Raw genomic sequence first — 25,913 nt, 5'->3', positions numbered from 1 at the left:
ATGAAATGTTTGAACAATTGCAAACAATTTAAATGCAATGCTACCAAATACTAATTGAGTGTATGTAAGCTTCTGACCCACTTGGAATGTGATGAAAGAAATAAAAGCTGAAATAAATCATGCTCTATTATTCTGACATTTCACATTCTTAAAATAAAGTGGACTGACCTAAAACAGGGCATTTTTACTAGGATTAAATGTCAGGAATTGTGAAAAACGGAGTTTTAATGTATTTGACGAAGGTGTATGTAAACTTCCGACTTCAACTGTATTACATTTTGAGTTTGCATACCAATATTACACTTTATATACACCGAGTGTATAAAACACCTGATCTTCCCATGACAAAGACTGACCAGGTGAATCCAGGTGGAAGCTATGATCTTGTAAAATCATATTCAATTAGTGTAGATGAAGGGGAGACAGGCTAAAGAAGAATTTTCAGGCCTTGAGACAATTGAGACATGGATTGTGTATGTGTGCAATTCAGAGGGTGAATAGGCAAGACAAATTATTTATGTGCCTTTGAACGGGGTATAGTAGTAGGCGCACTGGCCTGTGTGAAGAACTGCAATGCTGCTCTTTTTTTAATGTTCTGTGTGTATCAATAATTATTTTCTTCATAATGTTGATAATTATGAAATTATAAAAAATATTAATGACATTCCACCCATGAGGCCATTAGTAGGTGATTTTGTCCAATGACTGCAGGAAAGGACTACCACTTTAACAACAATGAACAATTCTCCAAGATGATAATGTTTCTATGAATGTTCTGCCTAATCTCTCTCTCTCTCTCTCTCTCTACTAATTACATTTTCAATAGTGTTCTTCTGTAATGAATGAAATGGGGTGCCACACACCAGCCAGGGCAGGTGAGAATGAACGTATAGACCCGAGATTACACTTTAGTGCTTTCAACTATTTTTACGAGACTCATATACAGTAGCATGACAAAAACATTATATTTTTATGAAAGTTGTACACTGTAAAAAAAAAATCTTTAAAAAATCCATCTTAACCAATTGCTTAATCAGCGTTATTCTGTGAGTGGATTTCAAAAGGACAGGAATTTGAGCTAATGTGCTAGTTTGCTTGATTTTTCAGAATAGTTTGTTTCAATACCTGTGTTTTTGCATGTACTTTGATCGGTTGATTAACCTTATGCCACACAAACATAAATAACATCCATTTTTCTAAACTAATCCAATCTGTTAGTAGTTGGACTTACTGCACCCGTTGCTGAGATGGCTGTTCCAGTTTATATGATTTAGGTAGTCTCAATAATCAGTCTTCCCTTCCCTGGCAATTCTGAATGCAGGATGCCGTCCCAGAATTTTGGGAAACCAATCGTAGTGTTCCAATGGATAGCAACTGTCGACAAGTCCGACACCTCAGACAAGCGCATGTTTGAAACATATGAAAGCCAGTGAGGAAAGTAGGAAAAATTGTTAGCTAGCCACTTAATATAACTTGTTTTCTTTAAACGTATTGGATATATTAGGAATATAATAAAATCAGCAAACAATTCGAGAGCACTTGGTGCTTAGTAACTTTGGTTAGTAGCTTTGACTGCATGCACAGTGCATTCATAGCCATTCAGTGGCTAACCACACCACAAACATAATTTTACCAGATTTCTGTGAAGCAATTGTAACGACAGTCCACCACAACCTTGTTTCACATTACCGATCAGGTATGTCACACAACGTGGGCAGTGTTCCAATCCACCTGGTCCAAGATACTGCATTTGGACAACACGAGTTGTATTGTAAGTCCATATTACCATTCATGAGCAGCAGCACCTCTCTCTCTCTCTCTCTCTCTCTCTCTCTCTCTCTCTCTCTCTCTCTCTCTCTCTCTCTCTCTCTCTCTCTCTCTCTCTCTCTCTCTCTCTCTCTCTCTCTCTCTCTCTCTCACTCTCTCTCTCTCTCATGGCATTTAATTGAGATGGTGGGAGATGAGGGAGAGAGGGAAAGAGGGAGAGAAAGACAAAGAACATATATATATATATATATATATATATATATATATATATATATATAGAGAGAGAGAGAGAGAGGCAGAGACAAAGAGAGACAGAGCAAGAGAGGGGTGGGGATGGGGTTATATGCACTATGACCAGTGAAAAGATATTAGCACTCTCTGACTGAATCCACTGTCTGAGGCAGATTAACTATGTCGATGTATTCTGACCACTTTGCACATCAATCCACTTAAAGGCAATTTGTGACACATTAACCTGATTCCTCCTGCTGGTCTGCACACCACGGGTCCAATACAGCCAGACTAGACAGAGTGAAGTTCACCCTGCACCCCCACGTGTACTGCTTCTACCTTATGCAAGGCACAGGAAGAAGCATACATTTTTTATTTATTTATTTATTTCACCTTTATTTAATCAGGTAGGCAAGTTGAGAACAAGTTCTCATTTACAATTGCGACCTGGCCAGGATAAAGCAAAGCAGTTCGACACCTACAACGACACAGAGTTACACATGGAGTAAAACAAACATACAGTCAATAATACAGTATAAACAAGTCTATATACAATGTGAGCAAATGAGGTGAGATAAGGGAGGTAAAGGCAAAAAAAGGCCATGGTGGCAAAGTAAATACAATATAGCAAGTAAAACACTGGAATGGTAGATTTGCAATGGAAGAATGTGCAAAGTAGAAATAAAAATAATGGGGTGCAAAGGAGCAAAATAAATAAATAAATTAAATACAGTAGGGAAAGAGGTAGTTGTTTGGGCTAAAATATAGGTGGGCTATGTACAGGTGCAGTAATCTGTGAGCTGCTCTGACAGTTAACATCAATGAAGCACCAGGATATAATAGGGAATATTCTCCCATTTTCTCACCAAACACAACTATATTTTCCATATTCTTCCGTCAACATGCTTTCTCTACCTGTCTCCTCTTTTCCCTCCATTGCAATGTTATCTCTAACCTTCAAACTGCAGGTGTTTGAGTGAGAGCAGATATGGAAGCTGTGCATTTGAATCCCTCAGCCCCTGAGTTCTTCTGTTTCTTTATTCTGCCCTACCCCCAATGACGTGACCTACTGAATGTCTGAGATAGTGTCATTGTAAGTGAGTCTCCGCAGCTAGTGGTGCTGGCGAGGCTACGTGTTTAATTGTCTTCTTGCCGGTCCCTGTGTCCCTGTGTTCTCATGTAGCAGCAATAGCTGTATCACAGTGACTGTTCTGGTACTCCCTGCATTACCCCGGTGATGGTCTCTCTCTGCTGTATATTTCTGCTGGGACACAGACACTGACAAGAATGCAAAGTAGTTACAGCTTAAATATGAGCACCTGAGGAGAGTTGGCTGCCACAACAAAGTGCATTCTCATCATCACAGGCAGCAGGATAGTACGGCTTGGGACCCTAAGTAGGCCAACAGGGGTTTGGCAGTAGTTTAGTTGAGAAAACAAACAAACATTGAATCTGTCGGCTGCGTAAATGTGTATTGTCAAATCAAATCAAACTCTATTTGTCACATGCGCCGAATACAGTGTAGACCTTACCGTAAAATGCTTGCTTACTTACAAACCCTTATCCAACAATGCAGTTCAAGAATAGTTAAGAAAATATTTACAGAATAAACTAAAGTAAAAACTAAAATGTATAAAGTAACACAATAAAATAACAATATCGAGGCTATATACAGGATGTACTAGTACCGAGGCAGTGTGTGGGGTACAGGTTAATTGAAGTTTGTACATGTAGGTAGGGATGAAGTGACTATGAATAGATAATAAACAGCGAGTAGCAGCAGTGCACAAAACAAATGGGGGGGGGGGGTTCAATATAACAGTCCGGTGGCCATTTGATCTCAGGAATCTTGGCCCCTGTGATGTACTGAGCTGTACACACTACCCTCTGTAACGCCTTACGGTCAGATGCCGAGCAGTTGCCATACCAGGCGGTGATGCAACCGGTCAACAAAGGTTGGTGGAAACTACATATAATCTTAAATAAGTTTGTCTTACATGTTAAAACAAAGTCTAGGCAAGACTCAGCATCATAATGGGTTACACCTGAAGGCTTTAAGTAAAGTATTACCATTTAACAAGCCACGAGAAAGGCTCCCAATCCTCAGGGATCAAAATGTTTCTTATCTAATTTCCAGAACCCAATAAGCAGGGGGACACTGCATCACTGTTCCATTATCACTATGGTTACCCAACCATCTCTGTGCCATTATTACCACGGTTACCCAACCATCAGGTTGCCATTATCACCACGGTTACCCAACTATAGGAACCCTGTAAGCTGCTAATATTCCAAAGGGTTATGACAACACCTATTACAAAAATAACATTGTTTTACAGCTCAGTAATACATTATGTTAACATGGCCGTCGGAAGTAGTAGTATTATTTTAGTATTTTATTAGGATTCCCAATTAGCCGCTGCCAAAGCAACGCTTTCTCATCCTGGGCTCCAAACAGAAAAAACAACAACAAATGAAATACACAATATACACTACCATTCAATAGTTTGGGGTCACTAAGTAATGTCCATTTTTTCAAAAGAAAAGCAAATTTTTTGTCCATTTGTGCAGTCCGGTCAACATCAGAGGAGTCTCATCCATAATATTTTTTAACTTTCTTGACATATTCAGAGAGAGGGCGGCAGGGTTGCCTAGTTGTTAGAGAGTTGGACTAGTAATCGGAAGGTTGCGAGTTCAAACCCCCGAGCTGACAAGGAACAAATCTGTCGTTCTGCCCCTGAACAGGCAGTTAACCCACTGTTCCCAGGCCGTCATTGAAAATAAGAATTTGTTCTTAACTGACTTGCCTGGTTAAAAAAATAAAACAAAAGAGAGAGAGAAAGGGAGATCTGCACAGAGGGGACACCTGCGATGGCTCAACCTGGCAATTAATACATCTGGACACTTTGTAATGTGATGGAACCGACTGGGTTCAAACCTGGGTCTTATGCACACCCATGAGCTTTTCTTTACAACGCTACAGGAACCTCACTTCACCCCTCGGACCAGCAAGGCTTCCTGACATTCTGGAGTTGTTGCCCTAATAGCCCTATTATGGATCATTCTGGACTGTCAATAGTGTCCAGTGTTGTATCGGCTTGTCATCGTACACTCTGTGCCCCTGGTGGATCATGGACCCAATGTCTGTTTCACACCCTGTATGGAATCTGGCCAATGGCCCAATTAGGCGCTGTCAACCCTTTTAGGGACATACACCAGACACACACACACACACACTGTCAACACCCTCTGCTGCAGTCTAATGATTGGTTGAGACATAGCTGTCACAATTCATTTTCTTGTGCGCCGTTGTTGTTGTTAGCGCAAGCTAATGTTAATTTTTTTTGTCCATTGACAGGTCGGTGAGCTGCAAGCAGGTGTTAAGAAGCACGGTTTAGGTGGGTCATGTTTTGGAGGACGCACAACTCGACCTTTGCCTCCTGAGCCCGTTGGGCAGTTGCAGCGATAAGACAAGATCGAAAAAGGGCGTAAAATACTAAAAAAAATTAACAATTGCCACAGTAGTTATAGTAGAATTTATTTCCTAGCTAAAAGCACTGTCTAGAGTTCATTCTCAGTTGCCTTGGATAGTGTGTGCAGTGTGGCACCCCATTTCATTCATTACAGAAGAACACTAGTGAACATTTTATTAGTACTTCACTACTTGAGCCTTTAATTTACAGTACACATAAAATCATCTGTAATTTATCACTCTGTTGTCATGTAGAGTCATCTATCTTTCCATGACCACTTCAACCTGTCAACTCTGTTTTTCCCCCATCAATTAGCAGCTTTGTTAACAAAACAACACGGAGATCCGGGAATTTCAATTAGCCAGGCCAATAAATCTTTATAACGCATGATTAGAATTTTAAGCATGATTGGATGATTATTAGATTACCCTGAGTCTTGTTTTGGGCTCCCGAGTGGCACAGAGGTCTAAGGCACTGCAGACCCTAGTTCAATCCTGGGCTGTATCACAACCGGCTGTGATCGGGGGTCCCATAGGGCGGCACACAATTGGCCCAGCGTTGTCCGGGTTAGGGAGGGTTTGGCCCGGGTAGGCCGTCATTGTAAAATAAGAATTTGTTCTTAACTGACTTGCCTAGTTAATTAAAGGTTAAATAAAATACAAGTCTGTGAGATAACAAAATGTTATTGATTTTAAGCTGTAATTTATTTAATGAGAGCGAGAGAGAGAGAGAGCGAGAGAGAGAGGGACCCCTTGCCAGAAAAAGTTTAAGAAAAATAAATATTACATCTCAAGCTGAATGCTTTTTAAAATGTTTAAATGTATTTATTTTTTACCCCAATTTCATGGTATCCCATTGTTTTAGTAGCTACTATCTTGTCTCATCCCTACAACTCCCGCACGGGCTCGGGAGAGACGAAGGTTGAAAGTCATGCGTCCTCCGATACACAACCCACCCAAGCCGCACTGCTTCTTAACACAGCGCGCATCCAACCCGGAAGCCAGCCGCACCAATGTGTCGGAGGAAACACCCCTTGGTTAGCGCACATTGCGCCCAGCCCACCACAGGAGTCACTGGTGTGCGATGAGAAAAGTATATCCCTACAAGCCAAGCCCTCCCTAGGCCAATTGTGCGTTGCCCCACGGACCTCCCGGTCGCGGCCGGTTACGACAGAGCCTGGGCGTGAACCCAGGGTCTCTGGTGGCATAGCAGTACAGCACCCTTAACCACTGCGCCACCCGGGAGGGGCAAGCTGAGTGCTTTTGAGTATGTGATAGTACTGCTTCTCAGCAGGAGGCGGAAGTTCTATCAAACATGGGAACCTCTGATCTGCGAAATGAGAGAAGGAACATACAAAATACAGTACAAAATACAGTACAATACTACACACCATGTTTCCACTTCTTCAGACTGTACTCTTTCTTCACAGAAAACTGTTTCATGTTAACTTTATAAAATATTTTTTTCTGGGTGTGCACCAGCTCATGTTTTTTATTGAACTTTATATATAATATTAACAGAACTAAGTCACATCTAAAGTCAAAAAGTAAACTTTAATGAGGCAATCAGAAGGTAAATGTTGAAAGACAATGCATCTTTTATGGCACATGTTGAGGAGTTTCTTGTGTCTGTCTCAAAGGATCATTAGTTTTATGATACTCACTCAGAGTATCAGACTCACCGTTTCACACACAGTTACACAGTTACATATCAACCTCTTGCAGAGCTCACACAAAGTGACTATGATTATTCAGCATCTGGCTGTGTGAAATTGACTCTTCCATCAGCAGTAGCTAAAGACTTCCCACACATTCTCTACCTCATGCTAATATCTTCTTTCATTAATTAATATTACAGTCCGTTCCCTATCGCTGTCGGTGTTTTGGAAAGTTAACTGTTTAAGTTAATACAGAGGTTATTATCTGTACAATGTGCTCCAAAAAAGTGTGGGAAAATAACAAGAGGGAATCTAGATTGCCACTTTGCCACAACCAGGGACTGTTGTAATGTCTCAGATGTGTATGTGTGTTGGTGTGTGTCTGCCTCTCTTTTCTCAGATGAACCGTAATGATGACAGTTAGCAGGGTGTGAAGTGATTAAGACAAATTGAGTCATTTTCACAGCAATAAGAAGCCTGTAATCCAGACTCCCGACCTTTAACACTAGCTGGAACCAAGGAATGAGAGGAGCACATTACACCACCGTTACTGAAAGTGGATTAGTCTAATTTAAAGGAGGATGATTATGGATATGGAGATAATGAGGGGTTATGTGTGTGTGTGTGTGTGTGTGTGTGTGTGTGTGTGTGTGTGTGTGTGTGTGTGTGTGTGTGTGTGTGTGTGTGTGTGTGTGTGTGTGTGTGTGTGTGTGTGTGTGTGTGTGTGTGTGTGTGTGTGTGTGTGTAGTCGATTAGCTGGCTATGTCTGCTGTGACGCTGTGTCTCTTCCTTCATTGGTATGCAGGGACACGTCGTTTGACACAAAGGAATGTTACTAATATTTTTCTCTCCTCTCTTTTTTCTCTCTCCTTAGGCAGAGCATGTGGGAGGACGCCCCCACAGTGCAGTAACATCCCGAGCGCGGCACCGGCCGTGTCATTAACTGTTACAGTGTGTCAGGCAGTACTGGAGAGAGAGTTAGAGAGAGGGGGGACTGTAGGGACATCAGGGACTGAATTAACAAATAGGTTTGGTTCCAAATGGCACCCTGTTTTTTGGTCAAAAGTAGTACACTATAGGGAACATGGTGCCCTTAGGGACACACCCATAGTCTTAGAGTAGGAGTGTTGATATACTGTAGGATCAGTTTGGACTGTAGATCAGCACTGTCCACTCTCTCTCTCTTTATACCCAGCATCATTTAAACTCTTTCTCTTTATACCCAGCATCATTTAAACTCTCTCTCTTATACCCAGCATTATTTAAACTCTTTCTCTTTATACCCAGCATCATTTAAACTCTTTCTCTTTATACCCAGCATCATTTAAACTCTTTCTCTTTATTCCCGGCATCATTTAAACTCTCTCTCTTTATACCCAGCATCATTTAAACTCTTTCTCTTAATACCCAGCATCATTTAAACTCTTTCTCTTTATACCAGCATCATTTAAACTCTTTCTCTTTATACCCAGCATCATTTAAACTCTTTCTCTTTATACCCACCATCATTTAAACTCTTTCTCTTTATACCCAGAATCCTTTATACTCTCTCTATTTATACCCATAATCCTTTATACTCTCTCTCTTTATACCAGCACCCTTTATACTCTCTCTCTTTATACCCAGAATCATTTATACTCTCTCTCTTTATACCCAGCATCATTTAAACACTCTCTCTTATACCCAGCATCATTTAAACTCTTTCTCTTTATACCCAGCATCATTTAAACTCTTTCTCTTTATACCCAGCATCATTTAAACTCTTTCTCTTTATTCCCGGCATCATTTAAACTCTCTCTCTTTATAGCCAGCATCATTTAAACTCTTTCTCTTAATACCCAGCAACATTTAAACTCTTTCTCTTTATACAAGCATCATTTAAACTCTTTCTCTTTATACCCAGCATCATTTAAACTCTTTCTCTTTATACCCATCATCATTTAAACTCTTTCTCTTTATACCCAGAATCCTTTATACTCTCTCTCTTTATACCCATAATCCTTTATACTCTCTCTCTTTATACCAGCACCCTTTATACTCTCTCTCTTTATACCCAGAATCATTTATACTCTCTCCTTTATACCAGCACCCTTTATACTCTCACTCTTTATACCAGCACCCTTTTTACTCTCTCTCTTTATACCCAGAATCATTTATACTCTCTCTCTTTATACCAGCACCTTTTATACTCTCTTTATACCAGCACCCTTTATACTCTCTTTATACCAGCACCCTTTATACTTTCTCTCTTTATACCAGCACCCTTTATACTCTCTCTCTTTATATCCAGAATCCTTTATACTCTCTCTCTTTATACCCAGCACCCTTTATACTCTCTTTATACCAGCACCCTTTATACTCTCTCTCTTTATACCCAGCATCCTTTATACTCTCTCTCTTTATACCAGCATCCTTTATACTCTCTCTCTTTATACCCAGCATCCTTTATACTCTCTTTATACCCAGCACCCTTTATACTCTCTTTATACTCTCTCTCTTTATACCCAGCACCCTTTATACTCTCTTTATACCAGCATCCTTTATACTCTCTCTCTTTTATACCCAGCACCCTTTATACTCTCTTTATACCAGCACCCTTTATACTCTCTCTCGTTATACCCAGCACCCTTTATACTCTCTTTATACCAGCACCCTTTATACTCTCTCTCTTTATACCCAGCATCCTTTATACTCTCTCTCTTTTACACCCAGCATCCTTTATACTCTCTCTCTTTATACCCAGCACCCTTTATACTCTCTTTATACCAGCACCCTTTATACTCTCTTTCTTTATACCCAGCACACTTTATACTCTCTTTATACCATCACCCTTTATACTCTCTCTCTTTATACCCAGCATCCTTTATACTCTCTCTCTTTATACCCAGCACCCTTTATACTCTCTCTCTTTATACCAGCACCCTTTATACTCTCTTTCTTTATACCCAGCACACTTTATACTCTCTTTATACCATCACCCTTTATACTCTCTCTCTTTATACCCAGCATCCTTTATACTCTCTCTCTTTTACCCAGCACCCTTTATACTCTCTCTCTTTATACCCAGCACACTTTATACTCTCTTTATACCATCACCCTTTATACTCTCTCTCTTTATACCCAGCATCCTTTATACTCTCTCTCTTTATACCCAGCACCCTTTATACTCTCTTTATACCAGCACCCTTTATACTCTCTCTCTTTATACCCAGCATCCTTTATACTCTCTCTCTTTATACCCAGAATCTTTTATACTCTCTCTCTTTATACCCAGCACCCTTTATACTCTCTCTCTTTTTAGACCCAGCACCCTTTATACTCTCTCTCTTTATACCCAGCACCCTTTATACTCTCTTTATACCAGCACCCTTTATACTCTCTCTCTTTATACCCAGCATCCTTTATACTCTCTCTCTTTATACCCAGCATCCTTTATACTCTCTCTCTTTATACCCAGCATCCTTTATACTCCCTCTCTTTATACCCAGCACCCTTTATACTCTCTCTCTTTATACCCAGCACCCTTTATACTCTCTCTCTTTATACCCAGCACCCTTTATACTCTCTTTATACCAGCACCCTTTATACTCTCTCTCTTTATACCCAGCATCCTTTATACTCCCTCTCTTTATACCCAGCATCCTTTATACTCTCTCTCTTTATACCCAGCACCCTTTATACTCTCTCTCTTTATACCCAGCACCCTTTATACTCTCTTTATACCAGCACCCTTTATACTCTCTCTCTTTATACCCATCATCCTTTATACTCCCTCTCTTTATACCCAGCACCCTTTATACTCTCTTTATACCAGCACCCTTTATACTCTCTCTCTTTATACCCATCATCCTTTATACTCCCTCTCTTTATACCCAGCACCCTTTATACTCTCTTTATACCAGCACCCTTTATACTCCCTCTCTTTATACCCAGCATCCTTTATTCTCTCTCTCTTTATTACCAGCATCTTTTATACTCTCTCTCTTTATACCCAGCACCCTTTATACTCTCTCTCTTTATACCCAGCATCCTTTATACTCTCTCTCTTTATACCCAGCACCCTTTATACTCTCTCTCTTTATACCCAGCACACTTTATACTGGGTGCTTTATACTGGGTGCAGTCTTGGCAACCCCTCATTACGCACACCTGGCTACCATCATTACACACACCTGCTCCTCATCATGAGGCACACCTGGACTCCATCACTAACCTGATTACACCCCCTTTATCTAGCACTGTAATTTGATCACTGTTGTCGCAAATAATTGTAATTTCCACTTTAAAAATATCATACTTGATTTGTCCTAACAAAAAATGGATCAACCCTTTCAAAAATGTCCATTAATTATAATCCACATAATAATTCACATTTCCCGTTGCTGCAGGATAATTTTCCTGCTGTGAGAAGCATGGTCAAATTAAGATGATGCATCTGTACTATTTATTCAAGTGCTCGACCAAAACACTTATTGATATCGATTATTGTACAGTTATTTATTATTATTTATTTATTTATTAATTATTATTTATTAATTATTGTAGAGTTTGTATGTTGAAGGAGCTAGCACGTAAGCATTTCACTGCACCTTTTATACCTGCTGTAAACTGTGTATGTGACAAAAACAATTTGATTTGATTTAGTGAGTCAGTCAGTCTCTACAGAAACTTTCAATAGGAAGGTAAATACTTTACAGTATTTTTTGAACCAGTAGTCTCATTTCAGTTGTCATTCTAGCCTGAGAGATCTAGAGGATGTGTTTACTGATGCACAATATCAGAGCATGTTTTGTCACATTATCTTCGTCTAAGTTGCCCCGAGAAAATAGTTTTATGAGTCTGTCTTTCTTCCCAAAGTTTGTAGGCTACCTTTAGTACCCTTCTTCATGTGAAGAAATAGGGAATAAATTAATGTAATATCGAAAAGGAAAACTCTGAGCCACTGATGTTCAGGTTTTCAAATTATAGTCCAACTGTCACCAGAGAGAATATGGCAGACAGGCAGACTAACAAAGAATAGCTGGGGGCACTTGTGGAGTTCTTCTCATAACTTGGAAATGAGAAGTCAGAAATATGTATACCATTACTGCCATTCATTTTCCTGTCCATTAGTACATCACTATCAGTGCTGTGAGAGAAGCCTGTTAAATAATGTTACTTATGTCCTATAAAAAATCATAACCCAGAGAAGCAATTAGTTAATAATTAACTCACCCAGTTAAAACGTCCACTGTGTAACTGATGATAAAAAAAAAACTATTTCCGTCACTTGGTTTCCCTGTCTGTCTGTCTGTCTGTCTGTCTGTCTGTCTGTCTGTCTGTCTGTCTGTCTGTCTGTCTGTCTGTCTGTCTGTCTGTCTGTCTGTCTGTCTGTCTGTCTGTCTGTCTGTCTGTCTGTCTGTCTGTCTCCCTGCCTCCCTGCCTCCCTCTCTCCCTGTCTGTCTCCCTCTCTCTCTCTTCAGAAAGATTATTGTGGTCCATGTATAATTCATCATATTTCATTTGCTTAAAAAAGAGATGCCCCTGCACAAATGGAGGGAAAATGAAAGATTAACGGAAGTGATTTATTGATGAGAGTAAAATGTATTAGGCTTCAGACAGAGTGCTAGCTAATGCACAACACATTGCACAACACATCTTAAACTGTCTGAATGTGGCTGGGATCAGAATAAGAATTAGATTAGATACAGCCCAAAATGGTTATTTCAAGGGAAAACAGTTTGTGTCAAAATATCAGCAAATCTAAAAACAATGTATAGTTTCAGAATGTGTTAAAACCCATAATGGATTGTCAGTCCTTGCATCCATAGTTCAATCCTAGCTCAATTATTATATTTCCCCAGTCTCATCCCTCAGCTTTATAGACATTTGGCTGCAACACAATTCACAACAATGGCTGACGGAAAACAGTTGGTCTACATATCTGTGCGATAGTGAAACTCACTACACATGTAAACTGTGCTCATGTGTAGTGAGTTTCACTTACTGCCTGGTACACAAGGGTACAAAACTGTAAACCTCAACGATAAAAACAAAACTGTAAATAAACAACATTAAATAGATTCTACTAATTAGATTTGACATTTCTTATTTAGATGATGTGAAAGAACTAGTTGATGAGGTTCTGAGCTTGGAATTGATAGAATCATAGGATGAATAATCACAGCCAGAGACAATTAAATCAGCAGCTTGAATCTGCTGCTGAGTTCCCAGAAAGCTACAAAGAATAATCTCACAACTCCCAAAGTCATGTAAAAAAGGGGCATTTTGGTAATTGTTTGTGCGTTTCAGAGATTTGTATCGTACAAGGGGAAAAGGAAATGCATTTACTTAGTAGGAGTTTTTAACCTTTCTGAATGTAATAATAAGCATTGATACAGACTGGTGTGGAAGAGGAAGAGGAAGAAGAAGAAGAAGAAGTATGTGAGGTTGTGTGAATAATTAGAATGGTTCAACCTCTCAATAATGGTCTCACCCCATGCTGTGCTCTGTCAATCCTTCTCTAGGCAGGTCCTAATCAGTCATCTCACCTGGCTGTCAATTATCTCAGCTACAGGAAAGGGTTTTGTTATGTTAGGCACAAGCTAGACAAAAATTACATTCGTCTTTGCTCAACTTGCCTTCGGAAGAAAGTTAAAAAAAAAATTACAAAATATACTTTACTTCACAGTATCTGGATGTGCAGGACACAGACATCCTGTTTAACATTCAGCAGGTTAGTAAGAGTACTGCTGGCTACCCCTGAGCCCATTTATTAACATCGGACAGATCAGGTAACTTGACCTGTCCCATCGGGCACAGAAAACAATTCAATGTCTATTCCACGTTGGTTTAAAGTAATTTAATTAAAATTACATGGAAACAACGTTGATTCAACCAGTGTGTGCCAGTAGGGTGCTCGTAGTTATTCAAAACAGGTAGGAGTTTCCAGAATAACGGAAAACTGAAGTCAAGGGCCCATATTTGTAAAGTATCTCAGAGTAGGAGTGCTGTGCCCCCTTGTCCATGTAATCTTATTCATTATGACCTAATAGACAAAACAAATCCTAGATCAGCACTCATACTCTGAGAATAGTTTTTTAGATGGGCCCAGGAGGTGAGATGGTCTGAAATGATAAGTGTTAAGGTGACGTTGTCGGGTAGGCGAATGTAAACTGAACTGTTCCAGGGGTAATACATGTATCTCTTTAAGATTGAAGCCTTATTGAAACTTTATGAGGCCAAGGTCCGTGTGTTCCTATCTAATCCGAATCTGGCTTGATCTGTATTCAAGGATTATTACCTTTTCAGAATAGCCAAAACTCTGGTGCAAGAGAAAGAGCAACCTTTTACATTTTTAAAAGTAATGAAATGAACTCTCAAACATGCTGACTCTGAATTCATCACAGTAAATATTATTCTCTCTCTCTCTCTCTCTAAGAATTCAATTGACTAACATAAATGCCTGAAGTTACCCATTACAGTTTTTCTCAATTGCTAAAACACTAAAACCCATTGGCTGAACAAATTTCTCAGTTGCCTGGACTCATTTAGCTAATTATGCAGTCTGTTGTCAATACCTTAAACCATTTCACATGGTAAAACACAATTTGCAGATTTCACTTAGGCTTTTCAGCAAAACTCTAAACACATTCTCATTCTCAAAACACATTCTGCACTCTAATGCACTCTAATCCATACTGGTAAACACAAGTGACAACAATCAAATACAAATAGAGAACATATGTCATTGATTGAACACAACCACTCAAAATTGATTTAACCTGTTTCAAATGATGCGACACAACCAATATAAGCCAGTTCAGAGAGCAAACAGGTTGTTGAAGGTGGGAAGGAGAAAGTCTGAGAATGGATACTGTAGTACAGTGCATTGTAGGCCCTGAACGTTGTGCTTTCTATTTATTAACAGTACTGACTGCTCAATAGATTTTGACTGGTCGCAGGTTCATATCAACAAAGAACAAGAATTACAGTATCACAGAGACAAAGGACAAGTTTGTGAGATGCAGGGTACAGTACTGTAAAAATAGGGGTACAAGGAGGAGGAAGAACAAAAAACTAAATTGCAAAGAGCAAAGCAGAATAGTAATTTCTGATCAATTTTGAGCTACTATGATAGAACATGTTTTCGTTCATCAAAAGACAATTACGGAAAAATATGAATATTTCTTTCGATTAAAAATGTACTTCTCCCTAAAAATTGTATATTTTGAACAATGTGTCTTCTATTTTTCGGTGCATTGTTTACTGACTGCTTGAGAGCGTATATCATTTTGATCACTTTGTTTATGATGATTTAAGAGCCGTGTTTGATTTTGAACACAGGTAAAACTGTTTTGAGGCGAATGTTTCATTTTGCAAGAGGAGTTAGAGGTTATGTAAATAGTGCTTGAAGATGAGGTTTTGTGTTTAATGTTTTCAGGAAATGGAGCAAGGTTTCAGGAAGTGTTTTAGCAATTGACAAAAACTGTAAACATTGTTTTAATATTTTAGGATGTATAACAGTCCAGCAAAATGTCATGCCTAAATAATAAGCATGTTTTGAGAGAGAAAGAGAGGGATTGGAGAGAGAGAGAGAGAGAGAGAGAGAGAGAGAGAGAGAGAGAGAGAGAGAGAGACATTGACTGACTGAGTGTGGGCTGTAAGAATAATGCAATGGTAATGTCTCTTACACAGATTCAGTTCACTGAGGCTGTATGAAAGCCGCTTTCATATACAGCTATTAAAAGGCAGTAGCTCATACAAAGGCTTGGTGATAATGACTAGAATGGTCTGCTTAATTAAGGTTTCACATAATATAAAGCCCAGAGAGAAAGGCCAGATTTTGAGATCATTAAAGATACTGCATATTGTGCATATGTAGCAAATGGGGACCTGTAAAGGTCCAGAGTTTGATTTTCGGAATGAGATGGATTGGGGGGAAAGAGATACAGCAAGCACAGTGACGTCCTTTCAAATGGTCAGCTCAACCACTGGGTTCGTTGTACGCTTGGGGAGTGAATGCCGTAGATGGGGATCTGTGAAACTTACAGCATGAAAATGCTGTTATAGAGGCCATTTCCTTAGTTAGTAACAAATATAAACAAATAATTTGTCATTTCTTTGGCATGGTCAAAATGAACTGCCAAGGGCTGGTTGAATGCAGAGGGGAGATGTAGTTTATTTGCGTTTCTGTCTTGCTTCGGTGTACTGGGGTGATGTCGATGTAAATGTGTCAACATATTTGAGGTATTGGCAGCTGCATAGGTTATTCTCACTGAGCGTGGCACCATACTGTTAACATTTTATCCACAACTCTCAGTCCATCGCCGTTGTAATCTACTGGGAAGCCAAAATGTTACCAAACTGGAGATTTAAACAATGATGGAGGATTCTGGTTTATTGACACCACCACTTGCCATCGCAGGGCCTACAGAACTTGTTCCCAGCTGCGCTTCACAAAATGACATCTTAAAATGTGCCAATTAGGATTATAATTTTGATTACATCTTGCACATAGGCTGTGGTTGTTTTAACGGAATAGCCTGAAATGTTTTTCAGTTCAGATTTACAACGCAACGTAGGCATAGAAACAATGTTGGCACTGTATCCCTTCAGAGAATAGATTTCTCCAATAACAGAGTATGAGAGACTAGAAGCTGCTGTGTTGAATCACAATAATTTCCTGTCAGGAACTCCACAAAGTCCTGTCACGAACTCAAGTACCTCACATCAAATCAAATCAACTTGTTTAGCAGATGTTATTGCGGGTGTAGAGAAATGCTTGTGTTTCTAGCTCCAACAATGCAGTAATATCTAACAATTCACAACAATACACACAACCTAAAAGTAAAAGAATGGAATTAAGGATATATAAATATTAGGATGAGCGATGTCGGAGTGGCACAGACTAAAATACAGTAGAATATAATACAGTATATACACATGAGATGAGTAAAGCAAAAATGTCAACATTATTAAAGTGACTAATGTGCCATAATCAAAGTGGCCAGTGATTTCAAGTCTATGTGTATGGGGCAGCAGCCTCTAAGGTGCAGGGTTACGTAACCGGGTGGAAGCTTCTGCGCCTCCACCTGTAATTTCGGCCTATTGTTTATGAAGTTTTTATTTTGTTTTATTTTTATTTTGTTTCTAAGTGTTTGTGTCAACACCTGCTACCAACTAGCCAGCTAGCTATCTAGGTTGCAATGGAACCCGCTTCTCCTGGAATGGCTAACGAACGTTTCCAGCGCTGTATAAACCGTGTATATTACGCTTTGTCCACGGCAATATTGACATTCTGGAGTTCCGATGTGGCAGTTGTTTGCTTGTGGAGGATTACATGAATGAGGTGGCTATCCATAGCAAGCATATTTCTATTCTGCATGAATTTATGGGGAAAACGCTTTCTCGTTCTCAACTCCTGTCGCCGCTCGGGCCTGACGTATACTGCAAAGTGGACTGGAGTGTGCGAGAGGTTTGGAGCAGACTGACATAAGGAATAGCTTCACTGCACTCAATGACATCGTTGTCGAGTTCGGCTCCTTTCCCTGTCTCTGGATCTGACGGGGCACTGCCTGCTGTGGGAGGTCTGGACGTATCGCCGGGAGCAGCGGGCGTATGCTATCCTGCTTCTTGTGTGCCTCAACTAAATCTTGTAATAAATCATGTGGAAATTGAGTGTAACAGTATAACTATAGACCGTCCCCTCGCCCATACCCGGGCGCGAACCAGGGACCCTCTGCACACATCAACAACAGTCACCCACGAAGCATCGTTACCCATCGCTCCACAAAAGCCACGGCCCTTGCAGAGCAAGGGGAACAGGGGAACTACTACTTCAAGGTCTCAGAGCAAGTGACGTCACCGATTGAAACGCTATTTTGCGCGAACCACCGCTAACTAAGCTAGCGTTTCACATCCGTTACATGAGCAAGTTGTAATTGAGCAAGTGTCATGGTCAAAACATGTTGATACAGCAGTAGCAAAGATGGAGAAGTCCATAATAAAGCACAGCTCTGCATTTTTAACAAGACTATCAGATCCTACAGGTTCTAGTTTTGTCGCACTTGGACTACTGTTCAGTCGTGTGGTCAGGTGCCACAAAGAGGGACATCGGAATGTAAATGTATACTGAGAGCTAACATCAATAACATGCATGTACATCTCTCTTGGCTCAAAGTGGAGGAGAGATTGACTTCATTACTACTTGCTTTTGTAAGATGTGTTGACAAGCTGAATGCACAGAGGTGTCTCTTTAAACTACTAGCACACAGATCAGACACTCATACATACCCCACAAGACATGCCACCAGAGGTCTCTTCACAATCCCAAAGTCAAGAACAGACTATGAGAGGCACACAGTACTACATAGAGCCATGGCTACATGGAACTCTATTCCACATCAGGTAACTGATGCAAGCAGTAGAATGAGATTTAAGAAACAGATAACAACAAACTTTATGGTATAGCGAAAACTGCGAAGAGACACACAGGCACATACACACATACACATGATAAGACACGCACTCTACACACGTACACATTAATGTTGTATTGTAAATATGTGATAGTGGAGTAGTGGCCTGAGGGAACACACTGTATTGGGTAGTGTTATGAAATGTAATGTCATGTAAAATGTTTAATCGTATATAACTGCCCTAATGTTTCTGGACCCCAGGAAGAGTAGGAAGAGTAGTAATGGGGATCCTTAATAAATACAAATACAAAATAACCTATAGGCCTTGTGTTTTATTGAGTATTTTATTTTATTTGAGTGTAAGTGTACACACGTTACATAGCCTACATGCCAATCGCCAAATACAGAGGGAAAAAGGAGAATGCTTAATTAGTTCATATTAAGGCTGTATGAGAGGTTCTAGACCTACAGTCAGTGTCCGGATTTCAGTTTCTATTTAACCCATCTGAACAGTAGGCTACAGTTCCCTTGACTTGTCATAGACCTACTTGAAGTCCCTGTCTTGTGACTGTTGAATTTATATAGTGCCTCACAATCAATGCACATAACATAACTGCTATCATCCTCTTTGACCATTTCAACAAATCTTCCACAAACATGACTTTTCTGGCCCTCCCTTCTCTTTATTTTTAACTCTCCAATTCACAGCTTTTCTCTTATTGAATCAAACTCCGACATTGTCCTTTTTGCCTCTGTGGATTAACCTTAACTTTTCTGTCGTTCCCAAAAGCATTTGGTGATTGGCGAGTAAGCTTTTTAGCGTGGGTACAGTTAGGCCCTAAAGCCTCTGCACTAATGCCAGGTAGCCTAAAATAATTAAAGAAAAACTTCAATGTAGCCTATAGATATACATTGCACAAAATGTACACATTTATGGATTTTTGAAGGTATTGTTTTCCCTTTATTCAGCCTGCCCTCCACCCACCTGCCCTTCATCCACACAATATTTAATATCCCTAAACCCACCTGCAGGGACAGCGTGTTATGAGCCAACCCGGACATCGCTATTCTGTTGACAGTCTTTTGTATTCTGCAGTACTAATAAGAAACAGAGTAAAGGAGTGACATATAAAGCTCTGATAACACAAGTGTACTTTGTAGCCTTGCTATATTTGTGTGCTGGTCAGAGGCAGGGAGGTGAAGATGGAGAGGGAGAGGAAGATGGAGAGTAATGCCTTTTATGCACTCAGGAATACTTAAAAGTTGGAGACTCTTACTTAAAGTAGAGAATATCAAAGCAATGACACTCAAGCCCCAAACCACATGAAAAGCTGATGAGGCGTGACTGTAATTGTGGTATCATTAGAGAAACCCTGGGAATGCGAGAGGCAGATGATTTACATTACCATCAACACGGACGTGAGACGTTTGCTGTTGTCTAATTACATGCACATATTCACCCCAATGGGATCATTCGGTACATTAAGAACTTCTACAAGAGCAGAGATGAGTGAGTAGGTAGGTGAGAGCCATGACAGAATGTTAAATAATTTCTTACTGAAGCAACCAACCTCTACAACTGGGAAGGATGTGAGTGTGACCTCACCACCCTAACATTAGTAGATTGACTTGTTCTACCCAGCAAACCATAAACTTGAACTTACTCCATTGACCTTAATGTATGACTAAGTTCAAATTCGACTTGAGGAAGTTAGTATTCGCTTAGATTGGATGACACAGTATGTCATAAGGTTTTGTAATCAACTGCAAAAAATAAAGTTGACTGTTTCAGTTAACAGAAAAAAGGACACTGGGCTTAAGAAGTCCTTTGCTGAGGCACCAGTTGCAGAACCCCTGAAGACCTGTAAAGTCGGAAGTGTCTTAAATAAGTTAGCTGCCTTGTGCCTTCTTCAGCCTGCTTCTTAGAGTGACTCAGCTGAAGAGCCTTGTGCTTGGTGACACACGCACACACACGCACACACACACACACGCACGCACGCACGCACACACGCGCACGCACGCACACACACACACGCATGCACACGCACGCACACGCACACACACGCACACACACGCACGCACACGCACACACACGCACACACAAACACCAGCCTAGTGTCTCTCAGAGAGACTGAGCCGAGAAGCCCTGCGCCTGCTTGGTGACACACATAGCCCTTGATGGAGAAAGACCCTGAAGCAACATGCCACAGAGAATAAATACTTAAAAGCACCGTCCTCATCCTCCCCTCCGAAGCATCAGAGATTTATGAAACGCCAGCAGAAGCATTGACAGCCAGGAACTTTCATAAGGTTACTCTCCTCGCCTCCCGGCTAATGCTTTCAGTGTCACAGAATTGTTGTGCGTCTGCCCCGTCATCCTGATTCATGTTTTATGGAACAGGTTGGCTATTCACACGTATTCAGATTTCACCTCAGATGTGTTCTGCCAAGAGGCACAGTCATAACGCTGTGATGTGAAAGCTTTGCCGGTCTTGTTTGCTGATTGCGTTTATACCAGTTTGTTACTTTGTTCTTGTTCATCATAGCCTCTGTCTAGTTTTCTTTCCATCAATCAATCAAATAAATGTATTTTATGAATCTCTTTTTACATCAACAAAGTGCTTAACAGATATACTAAATACCCACTCTGCACAAACTGGTTGAATCAACATTGTTTCCAAGTAACTTCAACAACAAAAAATGTATGTGATTAGGTTGAATGAACATGGAAAACAGATTGGATTTGCAAAGGTCAACAACATAAAGGACTTTTGGGAATGTATGTATTTTTTTCACCCAACTTTTAACCTAAATCCAATAACATGTTTCAAATATTTGTTGATTTCATGTGGAATTCACATTAGTTATAAAAAATAAAGAGAGTTGCACACTCTCTATGTAAACTCCCAGTAATTTATTGGGTAAATCACCAATGTTTCGCCATCACCGGCCCTGTATATATATATTTATAAATAGAGAGAGAGAGAGAGAGAGAGAGAGAGAGAGAGAGAGAGAGAAGAGAGAGAGAGAGAGAGAGAGAGAGAGAGAGAGAGAGTATGCAACTTTATTTTTATAGCTTATTGTTTATTTGGCTTTAGTCAGCACCTCTACATAAAATCATTTTCTCTGGTTGTGCATCAGCTCATGTTTTTTATTCAAATTCACATAGGTTGACAACTCAATCAAATATAAATCAAAACTGGATGTTGAAATGGCATCTGTGTCCAGCGGGTATAGAGTACTATGTTCATTAAGGTTAAGTGTTGGCACTCTATTTACTGTAACTGAAACACATCCATATGGAATGGAAGTTGGGCTCGTGCCCATATGGTTATTGTTTGCATTTACCAAGAACGATAAACTGCACTTTTACTCTTTGATTGGCAAAGAACAGCATTGCCGGTTGTTTTTGATGCAGTCTTAACTTAGCTTAGGTACCAGTCTCTTTAGCTAAGCCACTCCCTGTACTCCATGTCATGTGCCAAAGAGTGGCAAATCAATTTATAACATTTTTGACATGCGTTTTTCTGGATTTTTGTTGTTGTTATATTGTCTCTCAATGTTCAAATAAACCTACCATTAAAATTATAGACTGATAATTTCTTAGTCAGTGGGCAAACGTACAAAATCAGCAGGGGATGAAATACTTTTTTCCCTCACTGTACCTCAGGAAACTGGACATTAAAATGTAAAACTGTAGGCTACAATACATCGACCATGGAGAATGAGGCGGCATTATCAGGATGGAATCACATTAAGATATTATTTTCTGAACAGCAAACAGAGATACGGTATACAGTGTATCATCACAAACAAGATTAGATTAGCAAGATTATGCCTCTGGATATTCATTTATCAAACAATGAAAAATGTGAGTATGTATATGAGGGAACCAATTCCTCGAAAGACACAAGACCAACTCCAAACCCCCTCTTTGGAGGACAACTATAGACACAGGAGTAGCTAGAAATCATCTGAGCAACTCCAATTCCCTGATTTTCCCCCACTTCTCAGAAAGATACAGCCACGCGCTCTGGTCTCCATCCTCCCGCCTCATATCAGCATGTCAAGGTCAGAGCAGCTCATCTCAGCCAAACAGGGTTGGCACGGAGACCACTGTGTCTGCACCTGCAGCACCAGAGAGCATGTCCTCACAGTGAAAACCAAGAGCTCCTGCTCCCCAGAGACAGACTGGGTCACAGCCATGATAGCATCAAAGAGAGAACCCTGCCAAGTGTGCTCCACAGAGCCAAATGTCCCTCTCTTTCTCTCTCTCTCTCTGTCCTGGACTGTTCGCTCTCTCTCTCTTCCTCTCTCTCTCCCTGAGTGTGGTTCTCTCTCTCTCTCTAAGTGTTGTTCTTTCACTCGCTCTCGTTGTCTTTCTCTCCCTTTCATTCTTTGATTAATTCGCTTTCACCCCCTACTTCTGTTACTCGCTCGAATCTTCTCACCCTGTCACTTTCACTCTCTACTCTGACTCTGACTCCCTCGCTAGCTATCATCCTCTCCCCTTCCATTTCAGTGCAGGAACATCTGGCCAAACGGCGCATGGATTATGTCCTGCCACCATCTCCAAGGCAGGAGGCACTGCCACCAGACAAGACAACATCTGGCCATCAGGAACTGTCACACTACACTCTGCCTCTACACACTGACACACTGCACTCGGCCTCTACACCCTACACTCTGCCTCTACACCCTACACTGCCTCTACACACGACACTCTGCCTCTACACCCTACACTCTGCCTCTACACACTACACTCTGCCTCTACACACTGACACACTACAGTCTGTCGCTACACACTACACACTGACACACTGCACTCTGCCTCTACACACTACACTCTGCCTCTACACACTGACACACTACACTCTGCCTCTACACACTACACACAGACACACTACACTCTGCCTCTACACTCTGCCTCTACACACTGACACACTGCACTCTGCCTCTACACTCTGCCTCTACACACTGACACACTGCACTCTGCCTCTACACACTGACACACTGCACTCTGCCTCTACACACTACACTCTGCCTCTACACTCTGTCGCTACACACTACACACTGACACACCGCACTCTGCCTCTACACACACTACACTCTACCCCTTCACACTACACACGGACACACTGACACACTGCACTCTGCCTCTACACACTGACACACTACACTCTGCCTCTACACACTGACAGACTACAATCTGCCTCTACACTCTACCCCTTCACACCACACACTGACACACTACACTCTGCCTCTAAACTCTGCCTCTACACACTGACACACTACACTCTGCCTCTACACACTGACAGACTACAATCTGCCTCTACACTCTACCCCTTCACACCACACACTGACACACTACACTCTGCCTCTAAACTCTGCCTCTACACACTGACAAACTACACTCTGCCTCTACACTCTACCCCTTCACACTACACACTGACACACTACACTCTGCCTCTACACACTGACACACTGCACTCTGCCTCTACACACTACACTCTGTCGCTACACACTACACACTGACACACCGCACTCTGCCTCTACACACTACACTCTACCCCGTCACACTACACACTGACACACTACACTCTGCCTCTACACACTGACACACTGCCTCTACACACTACACTCTGTCGCTACACACTACACACTGACACACCGCACTCTGCCTCTACACACTACACTCTACCCCTTCACACTACACACTGACACACTACACTCTGCCTCTACACACTGACACACTGCACTCTGCCTCTACACACTGACACACTGCACTCTGCCTCTACACACTACACACTGCACTCTGCCTCTACACACTACACTCTGCCTCTACACTCTGTCTCTACACACTACACACTGACACACCGCACTCTGCCTCTACACACTACACTCTGCCTCTACACTCTACCCCTTCACACTACACACTACACTCTGCCTCTACACACTGACACACTACACTCTTCCTCTACACTCTACCCCTTCACACTACACACTGACACACTGCACTCTGCCTCTACACACTACACTCTACCCCTTCACACTACACAATGACACACTACACTCTGCCTCTACACACAGACACACTGACACACTACACTCTGCCTCTACACACTACACTCTGCCTCTACACACTGCACTCTGCCTCTACACACGGACACACTGCACTCTGCCTCTACACACTGACACACTGCCTCTACACACTACACTCTGCCTCTACACACTACACTCTACCCCTTCACACTACCCCTTCACATTACACACTGAAACACTACACTCTACCTCTACACACTACACTCTGTCTCTACACACTACACACTACACTCTGCCTCTACACACTACACTATGCCTCTACACACTACACTCTGCTTCTACACACTACACTCTACCCCTTCACACTACACACTGAAACACTACACTCTGCCTCTACACACTACACTCTCCCCCTTCACACTACACTCTGCCTCTACACACTACACTCTGCCACTGCACACTGAAACACTACACTCTGCCTCTACACACTACACTCTACCCCTTCACATTACACACTGAAACACTACACTCTACCTCTACACACTACATTCTATCTCTACACACTACACTCTGCCTCTACACACTACACTCTGCCTCTACACACTACACTCTGCCTCTACACACTACACTCTGCTTCTACACACTACAATATCCCGCTTCACACTACACTCTGCCTCTACACACTACACTCTGCACACTGAAACACTACACTCTGCCTCTACACACTACACTCTACCCCTTCACACTACACTCTGCCTCTACACACTACACTCTGCCTCTACACACTACACTCTGCCTCTACACACTACACTCTGCCTCTACACACTACACTCTGCCTCTACACACTACACTCTGCCTCTACACTCTACACTCTGCCTCTACACACTACACTCTGCCTCTACACACTACACTCTGCCTCTTTGATTTCATTGCCAGCTATTGCACAGCCTGGCCATGACTGCAGCTATTGCAGGCCAGTGCTTGGTAAAGGAAAGGTGATAGAAGATAGAGGTTAAAAGAGAGAAGTCCTTACCTGCCAGAATATACTGTCTATTGTGCTCCCCAGGAAGCCCTCCCTGGTTTCAGAAGACAGGAGCTTGGGTCCCAGGATCGTCATGAACTCATCGAAGTCTACCTGCCCGTCTCCTAGACACAGTATGACATGTCTTATTCACAAAGTTGAATCGCAAATCAGTAAGAAGGACAAGAACTACATGTTAATTTGAGTCTGTGTTCTTTCCATTCTATACCTATTCTCTCTCCTGCCTCCTCTTCTTCATTTCCCTGCAGAAGAGGTTGTGTGCTGCCCATGCAGGATAACTCAATCTGCCCCTTCACTCTTCT

At 41.3% G+C, this 25,913-nt stretch overlaps 1 protein-coding gene across 2 annotated transcripts in view; it reads right to left on the bottom strand.

The window, feature by feature from the left end:
* The window catches only part of LOC135546422 (calcium-binding protein 8-like), a 58,372-nt gene that overhangs the window by 8,784 nt on the left and 23,675 nt on the right, over window positions 1–25,913 (bottom strand). For both annotated transcript variants that reach the window (XM_064974837.1, XM_064974836.1), the window contains exon 4: window positions 25,603–25,715. In XM_064974837.1, coding sequence (XP_064830909.1) covers window positions 25,603–25,715 — 113 coding nt within the window. The remainder of the gene's footprint in view (window positions 1–25,602; window positions 25,716–25,913) is intronic.

This window comes from Oncorhynchus masou, chromosome 9 (genome assembly GCF_036934945.1).
Source record: "Oncorhynchus masou masou isolate Uvic2021 chromosome 9, UVic_Omas_1.1, whole genome shotgun sequence".
NCBI lineage: Eukaryota > Metazoa > Chordata > Actinopteri > Salmoniformes > Salmonidae > Oncorhynchus > Oncorhynchus masou.
This window is presented reverse-complemented; position numbering and strand designations above follow the sequence as displayed.